Source organism: Phoxinus phoxinus (genome assembly GCF_949152265.1).
Source record: "Phoxinus phoxinus genome assembly, chromosome: 5".
NCBI classification, from domain to species: domain Eukaryota; kingdom Metazoa; phylum Chordata; class Actinopteri; order Cypriniformes; family Leuciscidae; genus Phoxinus; species Phoxinus phoxinus.
The window spans coordinates 5,805,396-5,825,668 of NC_136880.1; the positions used below are offsets into that span (position 1 = coordinate 5,805,396).

The following is a 20,273-nucleotide window of genomic DNA, read 5'->3' on the forward strand; positions in this document are numbered from 1 at the left end:
AACAGGTCTGCATCTTCCTCTGGAACTTGAACCTGATGAAACATTGCCTCAACGTCAGACATCAGAACAACAGGCTCTTTCCTAAACCTGGTCAGGACTCCAATCAATGTACTAGTCAAATCAGGACCATTCAGGAGTTGTGCGTTGAGTGATGCGCCTTGGAATGATGCTGCACAATCAAAGACGACTCTGATCTTTCCTTTCTTCGGATGGTATACCCCGTGGTGTGGGATATACCAACCTTTCCGTCACTACGTTCCAGATCTGAGGTTGGCACTCTCTCTGCATAGCCACTGGATATAAGGTTATTCATGAAAGCAGTGTAGTCCTTATGGAATAATGCATCTCTGATAAACCTTCTCTTCAGGTTGAGGGTGCGTTGTTCTGCAATGTTACGGTTGTTAGGCATGCTTATCTTTCTATCCTTCAGTGGTAAAGCAATACTGTAATGGCCATCAACTAATTTCACAGTATTGTTAGCCATTTCTAAGAACCTGCAGTCATCCCTTGAAAGTCCTAGCTGTTCCTCCTGACTGCACTCTGGAAAGTCTGTCTTAAACTGTTGTTTCCAGAGTTCATCAAGTGTTACAGCAGAAATTCTGTTGATGGTAAATGCAGATTGATACACATCACAACATTCTCCACCAAGGGGTCCATTTACCGTCCAACCAAGCATTGTCTTGATGGCATACGGCCCTTCATCCACACTCCGGATGATTTCAAGTGGTTCCAAAGCTCTGGGTACATTCATGCCTATCAGAAGCTCCACATCTGTATCTATCTCAGGCAAGTACACATGTTTCAAATGAGGCCATTTATGCAAATCTTCCTGTCGTGGGATGTTACTCCTATTCACAGGCATCCTAGGTTGTGTGAAGATATCTGGCATTTCACAGTACCAGCCACTGTCCAATCCAGCCACTTCCAAGTCCGACACAATGCAACTGTCCACAATTCTCTCTTGGCCCATGGTGCGCAAAAGAATCTTTGTTTTTCTCCCAGAGAGATTCAATCTATCCATCAAACCCATTGTGCAGAAGGATGCTGAACTGCCCTGGTCCAAAAAGGCGTAGGTCTCCACTATACTTTGACCACTCTTTGACTTGACCTTTACTGGTACGATGGCAAGCTTAAAATCTTGTTCGCCGGCCCCAGTAAGACCACTGGTTTGGACTGCAACCAAAGAACTGGCCACTGCACTCTCGGAGTTGCTCTTACTTTTCTCTTCATCTGCTCTTTTGTCCTTATTGTGGATGTGAAGCATACTAGGGTGCCTCAAGCCACATATTTTGCAAGAAAGACGTTTCCTGCACTCCTTACTGATGTGACCAGTACACAAACAGCCAAAACAAACTCCCAGCTTTTTCAGGAAATCAATCTTCTCACTTTGAGCTCTCTTCTCCAGCAGAGTACAACACTCCAGCAAATGTCTACCTTTACAGTACAGGCAAGTCCTTTCAAGTAAATGTCCATCTTTAACCCTATGTTCTGTTAGTGTCCTTTCAACTGTAGTAGCAGCAGTGGCAAAGCTACTTCTCTTAGCCCCTGAGTGAAGTGATCTTGTCCTGCTGCCTTCTTTATTTGCCACCAACACTGGTACGTCCTGTAGATTTCCAAACACAGGGTCTGTCAGGATCTTCACTTGACGTTCCATAAAACTCACAATATCAGCAAACATAGGTCTTCGGCGATGCGTTTCCTGGATGCTACATGACACGGTTCGCCACTTATCTCTCAGTTTGTAGGGTAATCTTTTATTCACGGTGATCATAATGGCAGGTGTATTCAATTCACACAGACTATGAACCTCATCCATGGCATTGCAACATCCACGCAAGAACAGACTGTATGCATGTAAAGCCTTTCCATCTTCTGGCTTAATCACTGGCCATGAAGAGACCTTATCCAAATAGGCAGATGCTATCATATGCTCGTTTCCAAAGTGTTCATGCAGTAAAGTCTTTGCCTTTGCATAGCTTGAGCCATCAGTCAAATGTTGACAGCTCCTGACAAGATGTTGTGGTTGCCCCCTGGTGTACTGTTCCAGAAAATGCAAACCATCTTCAGCATTATCAGTCTTTTCCTCAATCACTTGTTCAAAAGACCGCATAAAAGCATGGTACTGTAGAGGGTCGCCATCAAATATTTGGATATTTCTTTTAGGCAGCGATAAAAGACATTGCTGATGCACCAGCATTGATGTTATCTCATTCTGTTTTTTCATTATAGACAACATGTGGTTCTGGTCACTGTTAATGTTTGTGGAAAACGATGTATGGACATTTCCAGGATGAGACACTGGAGGCGCTGTAGTAATTGGAAAGGTGCTCTGTCTCATAAGCTCTGAGGGCCCCTGCTGGAGACGGATGGTATTGTCTACCCTTTTCTGTCTTGGCCTTCCAAGCTGTAAATCATCCTTTCCAAGTTGTGGAACAAAAGTCTCAGCATCAATATTAAGAGCTTTAACCGTTTTTCCACTTTTCTTAAAATATGACTCCATGCCATTAGATCGATGAGAAACAGCACTCCGCACACCAGATCCAGAGGTCCTTAAAACATTCACTTTAGCCACTGATGCAGCTATATCGGCTTTAAGCTGCAATTGTTCCTTTTGTTGTCTTAGTTTCTCTTCCTGCTCCTCAAGAGAATGTTTTTCCTTCAGCAAACTTTGACGGGCAAGCAGAGCAGCCATTTCAGCCTCTGCTCTTAGACGTGCAGACGAAGTAGTGGAAACATTTGATTTTGAACCTTGTTTTCCACTGCTTAGGTTTGATATACTGTCACATGGCAATATGTCATCCTGGTCATCATGTTGAGAAGATGGATGGCTTTGTCCTGTTTTTACATCCTCATGAATGCCAATTTCATTCCCCAACAGAACTTCCTGGTCACACTCAATGTTATGCGTTAGCTCTGAACGAGGCCTGTTGGTTTCTGAAATCCACACTTTGGCATCCTTAATAAACCCTTGGCTGTATTCAGTGATGCGTGTGAACCATGCATTTTGTCTCTCCTGTTCATCAGGAGGGATTAAAGGCATCAAAGATTTGTGCAATGCAGTGGCATTTTCATACAATTGCAGCAAAACATCAAACTCTGCTTTAACTTGTGAAGCATTTTGATCATCTCTCATGAGCTCTTTGAGAGACAATATCTGGCTCTTTATGTTGCTTACTTCCTTTTTGCGCTGCTTCTGAATTGACTCAATCCTGCTTGCCAGAGCCTTTTCAGTCAGATTGATTTTTCTTTTCTCCATATTAGAAGAAGTTGAACCAGCCCTTGATCCATTCATTTTGTGCATACAAACAGATGCAACAAAACATCGCAGTATGAATCCAACGTTAAGCCAGCAACATCAATAGCCACAGCAATTGCATGCAGGCACCGAGGCACGATATAACAAACAACGCGCTGAAGCCACACCACACACACATAAGTCAGCTGTCCGCTCCAAACACAAAACCGATCAGCGGCAATCGACCGCTCCAAACAACAGCAACACCAAACTTCAACAAGTGGCAGTAACCCGTTCAAACTAACTTCCAAACAAGCCATAACACAGTAAAACATACCACAGTTTGTGTGCAATGCTCTCGCGCGCCGTTCTCCAGTGAATTCAGCCGGATCCGTGTGTGTGTGTGGTCTCAATAGGCTACCGATGATCCCCGTATATCCGTGAGTGATTACGGCCTTCAATGAGCGTGGCTTCTTTTCTACGTTTATCATGAATTTTTGTTGACAAATGTGGGCGACAATCTGAAAGCCAAACGAATTTGTCGGCCGAGAGGCTGAGCAGGGGAAACTTAAATTGCCAGACGCGCTTGCTCAATGATGTTGACGAATCCAGAGACTTCGTTTTGTAGATTTATTTGCAGAAACAAACAAGGCTGTGTATCCAGTAGGCTACGTTCCATAATTGCTTCACAATACGATATGGTGTACAAACAGCATTTAAACAGCGTTGGAAGTGCGTTCTACAGCGGTCAACAAAAATAGGACTTCCCCCCGTCACCCCCTCTCTTCCACTCCCGAACCACACAGGTGAACAGATGATATGCTCTACTTCCTCCGCCACCACCAGGTGCCTTAATTACCGTATGTGACCAAAAAGAGTGTTCATAAAAATACAACTATACCTGGCTCTTACAATTGCCAATAGGAACCTTCTACAAGCTTTGGAATTTGAAAACGTCTGTTTTTAAATGTTAAAAGTATAATTTTCAATAATTCAAAGTAGGCTACGTTTAACGCAGTTGGAGGAATTGGCAGACGTTCCCATGCGCTGTGGAAACGCGTCAAAGCATTATATAAATATGCAGCATTAACACACTTAAGTGATTTTGAATTAATATTTGGATACAATGGTTACATAATGTATAAATCTCCCGGAATCTATAGCGAGCGCGCCCGCGAGACAGAGACTGTGCTCCAAACCGCGTAGCGCGTGTATGGCAGAGATGAATAGAGAGCAAGAGACCGCGCGCGTGTGCCTCATGAAGCGACACAGGAACCCAACAGAACCGTCACGGTGGAAAAAGTGTATCTGAGCATGTGACTGTCTATCCGAGTTTTGTCGAGAGCCGGAGGCGGCACCAAATTTGACGGAGGCGGGCGCCTCGTAATTCTCTATGCAGGAAAAAGGAGTAAATATTGGTGGGGACAATTTTGTCATTTTAAAATATTGATTGGGACTAGTACCTAGCGCCCATTATATATTACTAATAACAGCATTAATCTGCTAATAATTCAACGGCCTGTCATCAATTATTCCTTACTTATTGCCGTATTCTCTGATAAAATTAAAGAGTTGAGTGAAGCGCGACAGCACCACCTGCGTCTCAGTGTTGTAATTGTCACAGACGCGTATTTAAACAGTGCACGGGCCACATTAAATTGATCACCAGAATTTGTTTGCGGGCCTGATTTAAAGTTGTGGCGGGCCGTGTTTGGCCCGCGGGCCTTGTAATTGACACATGTGGTTTAGAGCATAAGAAACAAATGGTGTAAAAAAATAAAAAAATAAAAAATACATTTTTGAAAAATTATATTTAATTCATATGTTATGCTATGTCCTCTGTAGTGGACAACAGGACTCAGTTGCTTAAAAAATAAAAACATGAAATTATATGTAAAGGCAAAAATAATGGGATTTTTTTTTTCAATCACCAATTACATTTCGGGATTTTAACCAAAATTTGTATAAAGTTGATTCTCAACTATGTTATGAAAGATATAACGGAATGCATTGATACACCATTTTACTTTATGCAATATGTGGATAAAATGGCCATAAATGTATATCCCCATTCAATGTAATGTATCTATACACTGTATCTAATTTGCACATTAATGTGTTCTTTGAGCAACATTTAATGAAAAGAAGTGTAATAATTGGAGTAATAATAATATCTAATATTTCATAGGAATATTGATGTATAAATTATTTCCATATTCACTTGTTGTGTCTCCCAAAATGCCCCATAAACATGATTAAAGTCCTGATGTCCTCCACAGTGGACATGTATGAAATCAATGCCCTGTTTCTGTCTCTAACAGAAAGTCATTTTTTGATTTGAAACCCCATAACGTTTTCCTGAGATGTTGGTTTATTACATACAATTTGAAAAGTAGTCCGATTTAACCTGTTAGCCTTCAGCGCCACTTTTGAAAAATCCCCAGAAATTGCATACCCAACCTAAAAAAGATTCAATTCATTGACCCTTCGTCCTAAAAGCTCAAGTATGGTCTCATTTGAAAGCTGACACCTGGCACTTTATTGGAAATGTAGAATGAATTATTGTCATAATGAAAAAAAAATTATGAATAGCTTCAAAGTTGTGTAAGTTATTAGAAATTTATTTTTATGAAACATCTTCATGAAAATTAAATTGAAGTTGGCCCGTCAGCACTCTAGAAATGCACTCCAGCTAAAGACACATGTCTGACCATGTTATATTTAAAATTTGAAGGTGATAAGTCTAAAACTCTGTATTTTGTTAAATGTTTTTCAAGATCATCTCAAATGACTTTATTTTGAATTGACTCTAAAATGCAAACTTGTGTTTATTGTCATCTATTAGCATCTATTCAGTCTATTGTCTCTATTGTTTTGTGGTGCAAACGAGCCCCATTCAGTGTCACTCTCTCCTGCTCACATTTACACCTTTCCAGCCGGCTTGTGGCCATAAATATTATTTTCCTTTGTCTCCATTATAATCGCTAACGACTGGCTAATCACGGTGTTTCACCCCCTAATTTCTTTCATAATCTTCACTTCACATTTGAAACTGTATCAAATGCCTTTCTCAAATAAAGAAATATTTCAGTAAGCATTCCGATTTAGAAAAAAAATCATAAAAAATAACAGCTAGATGGCAGGTGCAACTAGAGAGCTAGCTAGCATGTTAGCTTAGCACACCATCAATACACGACAATTTATGAGATTAAAACCCTGTTTTATGCTCCAAACTTACTTTATAGCGCAAGTCGAGTGTTTTAAATAATCTTCTATGAGCTTATTTGGCTTCAGAAAAGAAAATCAGACAGAAAATAAATGAGTTTATGGTATTCTGCATGTTTGTAAAGTCTATATCGATTAGCATTGCATTATACATATAATCTATTATTATAAAAATACCTGACATGGCTCGAAGAACACAGGTAAATCAAATATCATTGCAATCATGTTTATTGTCTTCAAAACATCTTTATCTGCATGTTATAGAGATCTCTGAAAGCTAACGTTAGCTGTGTTTATGTCAGTGACGTCCTGGAAGGTCACAGGTTATTGTTCTTCTTCGTGAGCTCCCATATTTGGAAAAAACTGTGCATAGAGCGCCCTCATTCTGCTGTATGGATTGAAAACACAGTACATCAGAGTATCCAGCGCTCTTTATGTATACATCGACGCATTTGGATATAAATTCAATAAATATTATTCCTGTCTATAGAAATATGATGTAAACCTATGATAATATAACAATATTTCTCCAAATCTGCACATTTTTGAGCCAAAAGCCCTGAGGAACGTTGTTTTGTCACGCGTTCTCAAGACAACAGCACCGGAGTTTTTTTCTGAATGGAGCAGCTGACGCTCATAATTCATATTAAAGGTATCGACTCATTTTTTCATTACATAAATCCTGACACAAATTAAGACATAACTGTCACTATAAGTTTCTCAGAATACAATAGTGGTCAAATACTGAAACGTGAGACTTATATATTTTTAATGATGTATAGTTTGTCAAGGTAATAACATTAAATCTGATAGTAACTTTGAACTATTTAAAAAAAAAAACGCTTCAGAGCGTCCTCGCTCTGGTGAAGGCTAACAGGTTAAATTATAATTACAATATATTATCATATTTCCATAAGAGTGCTACATTTGATCACTAAATTAATGTCAGACATTTTTAAAGACCAAGGAGACGTTGATTTCATGGTGAAACCTCCAAACATTTGGTATCTCTGAAAAGCCCTGAATGTGCTCTTTACAGGACACCCAACTGTGGCATGTGACTGTGACATGTATGGTGTCAGAGAAAATATAATGCCAAAAGTCAAAAGTCTATTCCTGGGTCCCATCAGAAGTTGATCAAATTGTGTCTTATGTATCAATTGCACTGAGGAAAGGTTCTGAACAAAAATTGCTTAACCTGTTATATGTTACCTACCTGTTATAGGTAACACAATATATGCTAACAAACTCTGATTCCTTGCAAAGAATACTAAATTATGATGAAGGATATAAGTTCTTAAGACCAGTAAGAGGGACTCCTCCCTATTGGATGTCTACGCAAAAAGATCTGTTTGCCCTGATAAGACAACTAGGCATACCAACATGCTTTGCATCTTTTAGTTCTGCTGATCTGAGATGGCCTGAAATGATGAACACTATTCTTAAGCAAGAGGGGAAACAAATAAATGTTGATGAGCTTGATTGGTCTGAGAAATGTGGACTCATAAGACGAAACCCTGTCACTGCAGCAAGAATGTTTGGTCACAGATGGCATTGTTTTCTAAAAAAAATCTTAATGTCACCAGCAAAGCCTATTGGCGAGATAAAAGACTACTTTTATCGTGTTTGAATTTCAACAGCGTGGTTCTCCTCATGTTCACTGTCTTTTTTGGGTGGAAGATGCTCCGAAGCTCAATGATCATGATTCATTGGGGTAAGAAAGAGGGGGGTTGAAACAGTAAAAGCAAATGTCTTTGTTAATTTTCAAATATCTTGGATTATTTTCAATCCTACAAGGTTTTAATGTTGGTTTTAGTATAAGAGTGAAGAGATTGTTTTTTAGATAGGACGGCTTAATAGATATGGAGTAAAAATCAAGGACCTCAATGGAAATAAATTAATGCAACCTTATCGTATTATCCTTGACAAAGAAGTTTAGAAAATGTACTGCTCCTGTATTGCTACTTGTTATGTCAAATAAACTCAACTTAGCTGTGTAGTTTAAGAGGGCATAATTTCTACTGAAATTCAACCCTGCAGTGGGTTACACAAAACTTGAAATTAACCCAACAAAATGACCCAACAGCCAGAACCCAGGGGGGAAAAAAACAGAGCAAATTTTCGAGTGAGAGGAGACAGAAAGCTGTTATCTTCTATCAAAGCAAACGTGAATGGTGTCGTCTGTTGAATAGACAGTTCTTTTCTTCCCACAGATGCCAGAAGCACACCGACTTTACTCCTTTTGCTGTCACTTTAATATTTTATGATGCTGTTAATGTCCTTGTGCCGTTAAATACAATTATTTGATTTAGACTGTTTAATGTCCATTTACTTCCTAAATTACCAATATATAATTAAATAATTTATATAGCCTAAACAAAATATATAAATTACATTTACTTGACATGAAATAACCCATAATGAGCTAAAATTAGCCCAGCGATGATTGCATAATAATCGAAATGCTTCTGGAGAAGTACTGGGAGGGAGACAAAGACATTTTATCAGAATTCAATGAGACCCAACCTGTTTAAGTTTCCGGTTTATTTTTCTCAGTAACTATAGTTCCTTGGGGACGTCACAAAGAGTCCTAAAACCACCCCTTTCTGAACAGACATAAAAGAAACTGAAGCATTACTTCTGTATAGTCATTCAGCTCCTGACACAAGATGAATCTGCAGGTCGCCGTCGTTCTTCTTTTCATTTCTCTCACTGGAGGTACAGAAAACAGCAAGTATTGAAATGTATTATTTTCTATTCATACTGTAGAGCGCTAACTCAATGTCTCTCTCTGTCTGTAAGGTTATGCTCTCAAGTGTTACTCCTGCACATCTCTGACGGGTTCTTGTGCAGGAACAGAGCAGATATGTACAGCTGCAGATTCTGCATGCTTTAAGATCGAAACATCCAGTAAGTCCAGTATAATGTGGAAATCTGCTGTATAAGTGATACCGCTGGAGAGAAAGTATACTTGTTAACTGCTCATCTTGAAATTGTTTTATTATCTTATTATATTATTAATTTATGTATTTTTTACAGGTTCCTCTAAGGTGTCCGCCTCATCTAAAGGGTGCATACCTGTATGTAAACAAGGGACTGCAGAGGCCCTTGGAGTGACAGTGACTACGAGCTGCTGTAACACTGATCTTTGCAATGCAGCAGGTATTGGCCTTTGTTTGATCATGCGCTAGCAGTTTGATTTCATCCACAGTAACTTAAAATGAGGAAATTCAGGGCTCTCAAGTCTCACGCATTTCAACCCGTTCACATGCTCACACGCCACACCTTGTATTTCTCACGCTGAGGAGTTAGGGTTAACTTGTCCCGCTATACAATTAATGGACGAGGCGCAGGCAAACGGAGCGAAGTTCTCTGCCGAGTTCATAGCATCTGTCTTGAGTTATTCAGAGTTAAATGCCACCTACCAGCCAATCAGAAATAGTTGTTTCTGGGTAAATTACGTGTTCCCGCTGCAAGCACGTTCGTTACTAGGCAACAAGCGCACACAGAGTGGAAGTTGGAAGAGCAAGATCGGATGAATTCGGTTTGCGGTAGGAACCTCTTCATGTTTTTTAATTTTTTTAGCATTTTGATTTTACGATTCCTGGAAGAAATCTCCTGCCTGTGATCAAAGAGTTGATGTTGAGAAGTAGCCTATAGCCAAATTCGTGCAAAATAATTTTTGATGCAGTCAAAAACTCTCCAACTGCTTTTAAAGGGGTCATCTGATGCAAAATGTACTTTTATAATGTGTCTTTGCAGTGTGTGGACACAACCACCATACAATGAAAAAATCCATTAACTTTTTTTTTTATCCTCAAAAAGCCAAAAAGTTGTTGCTGATTATCATTTAAAGAGACATGCACCGAAACAGGTCGCTGTGAACAGAGCTGTTTTTGAGGAGGTAAAAGGGTGTTTTACACAACCATTGAGGAATTTTAACCAAAGTATGTTACAAACTTTACATGAAGACCCCAAAGAATCAAATCGAACTCCAAACTTTTGATAAAACTTGAGATCCCTGGAAATTATACAAACAATAATTCAATATGAACTAGTGATTGTTAATAAGCAGCACAATATTAAATAATATTATCAATATTATTATTATTATAAGTATTAGTAGTGGAGTGTTATTAATCCTAATTTCCTTCCTGTGTTGATTAGATGGAGTGTATAAGGGAAGCTTCCTCTTGCTCGTGTCTCCTCTGCTCTTCTACTTCCTGTTTCAGTGAGTCCAGCTGAACTTCAGATTCTACAGCAAACACCATCAAACAAACGCAATATGATACACAATATGAATAAAGCTTGTTTGTTGCTCTGCTGTTCTTTGGTTTAAGGAACTGAAAATGTACTTTTTTAACATAAAAAATTACTGCATTAAAACTACCATATTTATTCAAATCAAAATTATCAATCAAAATTATTCTAGAATGTCATAAATAATTGAAGAAAAACTTTGCCTTTAATTGTGATGAATGACTAATAAAATATTTACTTATGTGTAATAAACATCTCAGTGAGTGACTGGAAATTTGTTTAACTTTTGGTTCAATTAGTAAGTGTCACGGGTGGTAGTATGAGTAGAGCACGAAGACAAAGACTGCAAGAACACAAGCCCTGTGGTCGAAATCGCCCCATATACCCTTAACCCTCTGGGGTCGGCAATCACGCCGGTGTGATCTGCTCGCTTTTTTTCTTATCAGTGCAAAACAGACTCAAAATACTCTGTTGATTTTGATCTTACATACAAGTGTTACACATCATTCAAAACTGTTAAATGTCTTCTTTTATTTGTGTACACTCATAATAAAAACGAAATGTTGTGTTGTTTTCGTAAAAATAAAGAAACGAGCATTATGCGCGTTCTGCCGACTCTCAATGTGAAGTTCATTCTGAAACACGACAGAAAATGACCTGTAACTCAGTGAATGTTTCCCACACAGACTTGAATCGTATGTCTTTACAATGCTTGGAGTCTCTATTTCTTTAATGATGTAAATTATATAAAAAACAAATATTCTCTATTTAAGTAATCCGTATGAAAGTGTGGCAGGTGGAATAGATATAACTGGGCTTAGACCCAGACAAATAGCAGACTACGCCACAATGGGACTTACACCCAAAGACTTAGTGACTTTTCGCTAACCAGGCACTCAGGTTCGTGAAGGGATCAGCCAGAGACAGTGGTCGAATACAAAAATATATTTGTATTATTATTAATTTTCTTTTTATAAAAATGTAAAACCAACGGAGCCGTACACACCAGAGTCACTCCAAAGATTCAAGATTTCACAAGCAACATATAATACAAATTTCACAGCAAATAGAATGTACTTGACACCGAATCAAATAACAAACACACAATATACTCTAGTCACAACGCGCACACACACACACACACACACACAACCAAGAGGTGAAGATAGGGCTGAAACTTACCAGTGGGAGGCTAGTGGCCCGAGCAATGAGCATCCATAACACAACACCCCACTCACACGTGCTAAGTTTCACACCCACGCACCACAAGGGAAATGATCACACTTGGTGAACACACAACCACTGCACACAGCACGGGACCCACCTCCGCAAGGGGCACTGCTCCCACTGGCGGTCTTCAGCACCTGGACAAAAGACAAACACATAAAAAATCAACCAAAATTACACACAACAATTGCAATACACTGGTAAACCCAAGATGGTACTAGAGTTAAAAATATGAGTAGCAATTAAATCACGCACATCAAACTACAAATTAAACAAACAAAATATCATAGACCATCCAGCACAATGGGGCAAAAATGCCGTCTGGATTAACCCCCAGTTAGCGATCTTTGGTCGGGGTAGACAAATGAAAACAAATAAATAATCAACCCAAATAAATCAGAAATAACGCTCTTGTATATCAGCAGCAGAAAAAGTCCTCCATACAAGAGCTTAAATAAACAAACAAAACAACAATGAGCCTATAAAATATAGACCAAAACAATTACAGTCAGTGGTGTCAGTCCATCAAACACTCAACACTTAAACCATGAAACTGGCTATATGATGTTCAATAAAACTAATTCACGGTATAACAGGAGGAAAGAGATCACCAGGAAGCTGCCGATTAACTTGAGCAAACCACGGTTCCACTAATTCTAGGTCCCGGGTGAAAAAGCAGCCGCAGTTGTTGACGTTAGCGTGTTATATCCGTGAACAAATCGTGACATTAAAAACGTAAGCAAAGAAGCAGATGTTCGGCGCTGATGTCGCCCACTGGCAGCTACCCCCCGGCTAGAAAGCCTCTTCCTTTGATAAATAGCATTGGGTCACGGCCCCAGGCTCTGATCGCCAATAACCGGGCGCACCCTCAGCTGATAACAGGGCTACTGCCGCAACGGGGCTTCTGCGACGCTACCACAGAATAGATGACCAAGGGAGACCAAGACAGACATCAGACAGATAGGCCGGCAGGTAGACAGGACAACAGTCGCATGTCCATGACGTCGCTTGTCAAAAGAAAAGTCCCGGTTTATAAAGGGGCTTGGCCATCGCGGTTGGCTCACAGTTAACTGCCTAGAGCAGTAATTCTTAAATAGTGGTCCGCCATCGCCCCCTAGTGGTCCGCGAAAAGATGCCCTAAACTAGGCAAGTGTTTATAAAATCGTCACTTATTTAAGTAGATTTTTAATGCACTTGCGAAACTGTGATAACAGTTTTTGCCATTCTGTAACCCTTTTGCACGCACCGGTGTGATTAGAATGGTCAGTGCATCACGTGATCAACTGCATTCAAATGTGCTTTGGCGCGTTGGCTGGCACTGAGCCAGAGACGGCCGCGCTTAGTGCTTGTCATAAAACGTTATCACAACTATTCAATGTTTTCAACCACATGATGGTTATTTTAGGTTTCAGACTGTTAAAAATCACGTCAGTTCTAAAAAACAATGATAAAATACACACTGATGTCTATGGAAGCGGCAATAATAATCCTTTATATTATAAAAAACGACACGTTTTATTCATATCAGATACACATTGTGTAAGTAGCTTTACATTTTACCCTATTCTTCTCCCAGTTCACCAGCCACTTACGTTCATGTATTTCGGGAGAAGTGGAGGAATTGACGTGTTGTAAATCTCTGAACTGTGGCACAAACTAACATGGCGCCGCCCATCGCGCATACAGCTCAACTAACGCGATCGTTATAAAGGTGTTTATACAACAAAACACATCCACATGCACATATTTGACAATCGGAATATCGGTGTTTCATACTACAGCTAATAAATGTGTGAATATTTTGAATAAAAAAGGAAAAATGACATAAAAGCAGATCATCATTCATTCAGCGCTGTGTTGTGCTTGCGCTGTGACAAACAATGACGCGTCACCATGGAAACAATAAAGTGACAGATTGTAAATAACGGTCGCCTTGAAAAACATTTGTAAAATATTTTAAACTTACGTGTGAAAGGGTTTTAATAACGTAAAAATGGATCGGTGGCTAAACCAAAGAGGAGTCAAAAGAAAAGATCAAGCGTCCACTGAAAGCAGCAAAACTACAGCACCACAAAGGCCCACTGAAGCCGGTACCGAAGATACCGAGTCACGGCCACTGGCCACCACATTCCCGCAGACCACGGAGCTAGCGCACCGTGGAAAACCATGTGAGAAAGTTAAGCGAAAATATCACAATGAGTACATACATTTTGGATTTTCCTGGACTGGGGATCTTGAGGATCCTAGACCTCACTGTGTTTTGTGTTATGAAATATTGGCTAATGAAGCAATGAAACCATCTAAACTCAAGCGTCACTTTGAGTCTAAGCACAAAGATTGTACAGATAAACCAGTGTCATTTTTTGCGAGAAAACGTGATGAGCTTGAGCGACACATGAGTAAAAACACCTCACTGTTTTTTATGCCCGGTGAAAATGCAAAGGCTACTGAAGCATCATACAAAGTGTCTCTACTCATTGCAAAAACAGGAAAACCCCATTCAATTGGAGAGACTCTAATTAAGCCTGCTGCAGAAGTTATGGCAAACGTAATGCTAGGGAAGAAAGCTAGTGATGACATGCACAAAGTACCTCTGTCCAATGACACTGTCCAGCGACGCATAACTTCAATGTCCGAAAATGTCCAAGAACAGCTGATCACACGATTACACCAGAGTCCCTTCTTTTCTCTTCAGCTGGACGAGTCCACAGACATTGGTAACGAGGCCAATCTTCTGTGTTTTGTGAGATACATCCATGCACGCTCAGTCCACGAGGATTTTCTCTTCTGTAAATCCCTTCCAACGAACACCACAGGAGAAGCGATCTTTGATGCACTAAATGCCTTCATTGTGCATAATAACATTGACTGGAAATGTTGTGTTGGAGTTTGCACTGATGGTGCAACTGCGATGACAGCCAAATACAAGGGCCTGGTAACGCGTGTGCGTACTGTTGCTCCATCCGCTGTGTCAACTCATTGCTGCATTCACAGAGAACAGCTCGTGGTGAAAAAGATGCCAAGTTGCCTTAAAACTGTTTTGGACGAGGCAGTTAAAATAGTCAACTCAATCAAAGGCAAGGCCCTCAACTCGCGTCTTTTTAAAGTCCTGTGTGAAGAAATGGGGAGTGAGCACACAAAACTTCTGTTCCACACTGAAGTGCGCTGGTTATCCCGTGGCAAGGTCCTGTCTCGTCTCTTTGAACTGCGCGATGAAGTAAAATTATTTCTGCACCAAGCTGATGAACTGTATGATCGACTTCATGACTTTATGTGGCTTTCAAAACTAGCCTATCTTGCAGATATTTTCAGCACGCTCAATACAATCAACTTAGCACTGCAAGGAAAAGCGGTCACAGTCTTCACTGTACAGGACAAAATTAAAGGGGCCCGCACCAAATTAAAGCTCTGGTGCGCACGTATTGATCGCCGTGAATTTGACTGTTTCCCCACTCTAGCGGACTTTCTTCTCGAAACTGAAGAGACCCTGGGTGACGACACCGTCACAGCCATAAAGGAACATCTACAAGGCCTTCACATGCAGCTGGGAAAATACTTTCCAGAGCTAGATGTGGACTTTGAGTGGATCAGAAATCCGTTTGGCGACATCATCGAGCAATGTACCAAGCTCTCAATACAAGAAGGCAATAGTCTTGTGGACATTGCATCAGATGGAGGTCTCAAAATGTCATTCAAACAACAGCCCTTAACAGACTTCTGGGCTCAGCTCCTTCCTGAACATCCAAAGCTTGCAGAATCTGCCCTCAAAGTGCTCATGCCCTTCCCAACTACATACAACTGTGAAGTTGGGTTTTCCACACTGGTTGGTTTGAAAACAAAACAGCGCAACAGACTAAACGTGGAGCCTAGTATGAGACTGAAACTCTCCTCTTTGGAGCCAGACATTCAGAAACTGATGTGTGATAAGCAGCACCACTCGTCTCATTAATATTCAAGTTAAGTTTTAGATGGAAATCTCAAAATATAAAATCCACAGATCTATTAGTTTTGTAATGTACTAGTTTTTGTTTCATGTGTAAAATCCCAGTGATTTCAGTGATATTGGACATTTAGGGTAAAAAAAATTCAGCATTTTATTGTTACCATAGTTACAACAATAGACTTCATATACCCACAACCTCAGTTTTAAACTAATGGCTCTTTGGAGCCAGACATTCAGAAACTGATGTGTGATAAGCAGCACCACTCGTCTCATTAATATTCAAGTTAAGTTTTAGATGGAAATCTCAAAATATAAAATCCACAGATCTATTAGTTTTGTAATGTACTAGTTTTTGTTTCATGTGTAAAATCCCAGTGATTTCAGTGATATTGGACATTTAGGGTAAAAAAAATTCAGCATTTTATTGTTACCATAGTTACAACAATAGACTTCATATACCCACAACCTCAGTTTTAAACTAATGGCTCTTTGGAATGAAATTAAGTGGGACCTAGGCTGTTACAGTACGTTTAATTGCAGTTTTTTTTTCCACATATTGTGCAGTTTGTTGTTCATATTAAGCTGCAACTCATTTCACAATTACTTTTTCAAATGAAATAAAATTCATATAATAATTTCTGATCATATCATTGCATTTGTGTTTGAATAATTAGTTTTTGACTTGAAACAGTTGCATATTAAACTTAAATTTAGCTTATCCTTCTTATTTAGTTTTAGAGTGGGATTCTGGTAGGTGGTCCTCAGAAAAAATTTTGAAGATAAAGTGGTCCTTGGGCTGAAAAAGTTTGAGAAACACTGGCCTAGAGCCACTCACAGCACAGTAAATTAAATACCACTTGGCCAGACAGCTGCATCCTGCTACAAAAGCAACATGTCATTGTAGCGGTACATCTCACTGATGCTGACATCTGTCCATTTATATTTGCAGCCCTTTGCAGTTGTCTTGAGCATTGGTGTTGTGGCAGAGAGTTGACACAGCACTTTCTGAAAAAAAATAGTTTGAAAAGACTCATGGGCGAATAGGAGTCACCAGAGCTCAGTTGCGGTCCAGTTTCCCGTGCGGGCAGGAATCGCGCTGTCTGTGGAACCATGTCAACATCAGTCTCGGTTTTCCATGACAGGGTGGACTTGGACCTGTTGCTTGCCTGCTTGTTTGCCTTGGCTCTCTTCGGGACAGGTGCTTGGACATATTCATTGTCACATCTGTTAATAAAAAAACATTTTACAAAACATGAGCATGCTGATAACACAATCAAAGAAACTGTATTATTATCATTATCAATCCATGGATAAAAAAAAAAAAGACAACAGTTTTTGTAATTTTACAAGAATATGTACTTGTATATTATGACGATGTAAACACAATTACATTTCATCTGTATATATTACGTCTGTGGACTTAGGGACTGTTCGTTTTTTATTTAAGGGGCCACCGGAGGAGTTTTGAGATCTGTTGTCAAAAAAGATTTGACCCTCCCTTCGCCAGCAATACATTTTTCTATGACCCTCCAAATGATTGTGAAAAAATCCATGACCCTCCCCGATAATTTATTGATTTCTGAACTGGTTTGCGCTTGGCAAAGATGTTCAGAAGCCATTGATTTTTTACAACTATGACAAACGACAAACCTCTGCATACGTTACACATCACACTCCACTGTTATGGTGGCAATTTCAGTAGATTTACTCTCTAACATTGTTGTGGAAACACAATAAGCAACACTTCCTGCATACTACTCATCTAACGTTAACTAGTACTCACATGAAATATAACAATAAAACATTGAGACCATTCAACAAAGCACAGTGGGTATAACAAACTCCACACAATAACTGGTTGCTATGGACTCGTCACTAGGCTTCCTCAAAACATTGAGACCATTCAACAAAGCACAGTGGGTATAACAAACTCCACACAATAACTGGTTGCTATGGACTCGTCAATAGGCTTCCTCAGTCATTGTATATTTTAGCATATAGGTGTTACCTTTAAAAGCTGCCGAAGCTGAACATTATCCAAAACTCCATTTCTCAGACGAGCGTCAATTTGGGAGCTTGTGTCACAGGTCGGGGGGGCCAAACCAGGCTGCACCCTCCCCTGAAACCCAGGACCACCCCGAGGAGCGTACCAGAAGGAACCAGACCGACAAAGGGATAAAAGTTGAACAAGTTTTATTAAGTAAAATCAGTCTAAAAGGAAAGTCTCAAGAGTTTCTTCTGTGTTCCCCCCACCAGGACGGGACCGGGCCCTGGTCACCCAGGAAGGCGTGGAGTACTCTTCGGGCCGCACGGGCCGTGTCGTAAGATGAGGAGCCGATCAACGGTCCTCCTAGGTGGGTGCGTAAGTAATGGGATTCCGGTAAGTAATGCTTTCCCGAGGTTCCAGTAGAACTGGATTCTGTCGAGGGGCCGGAGGGACGTAGCACTGTGCGGACGGGCTGTTGGCCCGGGCGGGACCTTCTACCAGGAAGGTAGGTATACTCCAAGCAGGTAGGAGGGGCTTACGACTGAGAGGGAGGCTTCAGTGGACCCGATGGAAAGATGCTGCTAACGTCCCCTTTTTCCTCCGTAGGCGTCCCAGGAAGTCTCAGCAGAGGGATCAGTTGTCTATAGGACAAAGAGAATGATCAGGACAGGTACGTACTCTTTGTTCGTTGGTGAGGGCTTACGGCTGAGAGGGAGATTTCGGTGGACCCGATGAAAGATGCTGCTAACGTCCCCTTTTTCCTCCGCAGGCGTCACAGGGAGTCTCAGCAGAAGGATCCGTTGTCTATAGGACAAAGGGAATGATCAAGACAGGTGCGTACTCTTTGTTCGTTGGTGGGGGCTTACGGCTGAGAGGGAGGCTCCGGTGGAACCGATGACAGAATGCTGCTAACGTCCCCTTTTTCCTCCACAGGCGTCACAGGAAGTCTCAGCAGAGGGATCGATTGTCTATAGGACAAAGAGAATGATCAAGACAGGTGCGTACTCTTTGTTCGTTGGTGGGGGCTTACGGCTGAGAGGGAGGCTCCGGTGGAACCGATGACAGAATGCTGCTAACGTCCCCTTTTTCCTCCACAGGCGTCACAGGAAGTCTCAGCAGAGGGATCCGTCCTCTGTACAACAGGGTGATTCAACACAACATGCACAGCTCTCCAAGTTATAACAATAAATCTTCTCACTGGGCTCCGGGTTGTTAATTTAAAGACAGTGGTAGGCTTTCGGAATGGTGAGTGTACGGCGAATTAAGGTAATGAAACTTTCAATCCACTCTATCACCCCACTTCAAGCAATCGTCGTGTAAACTCTCCACTTCAGGCACTGCATAACCACACTCGGTGAATTAAGGCCAACACTCACCCCACGATCGCCAGCTCCAATGTCGAGCTGGATCAGGTCACACCCAGTAGCGAGGCGGTCAGGGTACTCTGTCACTAGCACGGGGAATCGCACTTCCTCACCCACACTCAGAAGAGAAAGACAGGAGTTCAATGAATCACGCAATACACGCTCTCCCAAGCGGCGCGACACTCGTGCTTAGTTCGCTTTACAATTAATGTTCAATCTCGGTGCGGGTGCATGTATGCAAACAATATTCAGATCTTAGTACTTATCGGTCCTCCAAGGATAAAGCGCGGCTTGATCTTCACTGACTCTCTCGCAACAAAATCTCATTCCTTCTCCCACATCTCCATTCAGCGCTACTTAATCGTGACTAGATCCATTCCACAGCCGAACAGCCAACCCCACAATAATCCTCAGTTACCTTCACACATCAGCCCAGTAGCAAGGGAAAATCCACTTCTCTCGAGGTACACGTCCAAAGGAAAGCACATCCGAAGAAGACAAACATCCGAGGGGTAGAACAGCACCCGAAGAAGAAACCACATCCGAGGGAAGAACGCACAGGAGGAATCCACCACACTCCGAGGGAAGAACACACAGGAAGAATCGACAACACCCCCATGGCCTCTGTACTTCCCTTTTTATAGGGTTGCCCCGCCTCCACAATCCTCTCGCAGATCGCCACACCAAACCCTCCACACCAGATGTCAATCGGCCATTAGTGTTGTTATTGTGACATACCGCGCAACCCGGAAGTGGGCCGGTGTTACAGCAACACCGTTCCGGGCGGTACACATTTCCAGCGGGAACCCGTTTTTGAAAGAGAGGTAACTTATACTCAAGAGTCAGTTACCATGGTAACTTACTCTGTGAACCTAACCTGGTCGGGAGCAGGTTTTCTTCGGTAAACCCAGAGTTTCTTGCAGCCCCCTCCCCTTTTTTAAAGAGGAAGCGGTGTTTAAACACTTAATTCATTCTTTCTGTACATTTATATATTGCTGTTTTTTTTATTTATTAATAAGATGAAGTCTATAT

General features: G+C 41.0%; 1 protein-coding gene and 1 long non-coding RNA gene across 2 annotated transcripts in view; both read left to right on the plus strand.

The window, feature by feature from the left end:
- Positions 1 to 20,273, plus strand: part of LOC306999438 — a 743,560-nt gene that overhangs the window by 387,836 nt on the left and 335,451 nt on the right. The window lies entirely within an intron of this gene.
- Positions 9,098 to 11,329, plus strand: LOC306998919 (lymphocyte antigen 6B-like). The gene is made up of 4 exons (XM_079613317.1): positions 9,098 to 9,178; positions 9,263 to 9,370; positions 9,500 to 9,622; positions 10,628 to 11,329. Exons 1-4 carry the CDS (start codon positions 9,130 to 9,132, stop codon positions 10,693 to 10,695), a joined length of 348 nt encoding a protein of 115 aa, XP_079469443.1. The 5' UTR covers positions 9,098 to 9,129; the 3' UTR covers positions 10,696 to 11,329.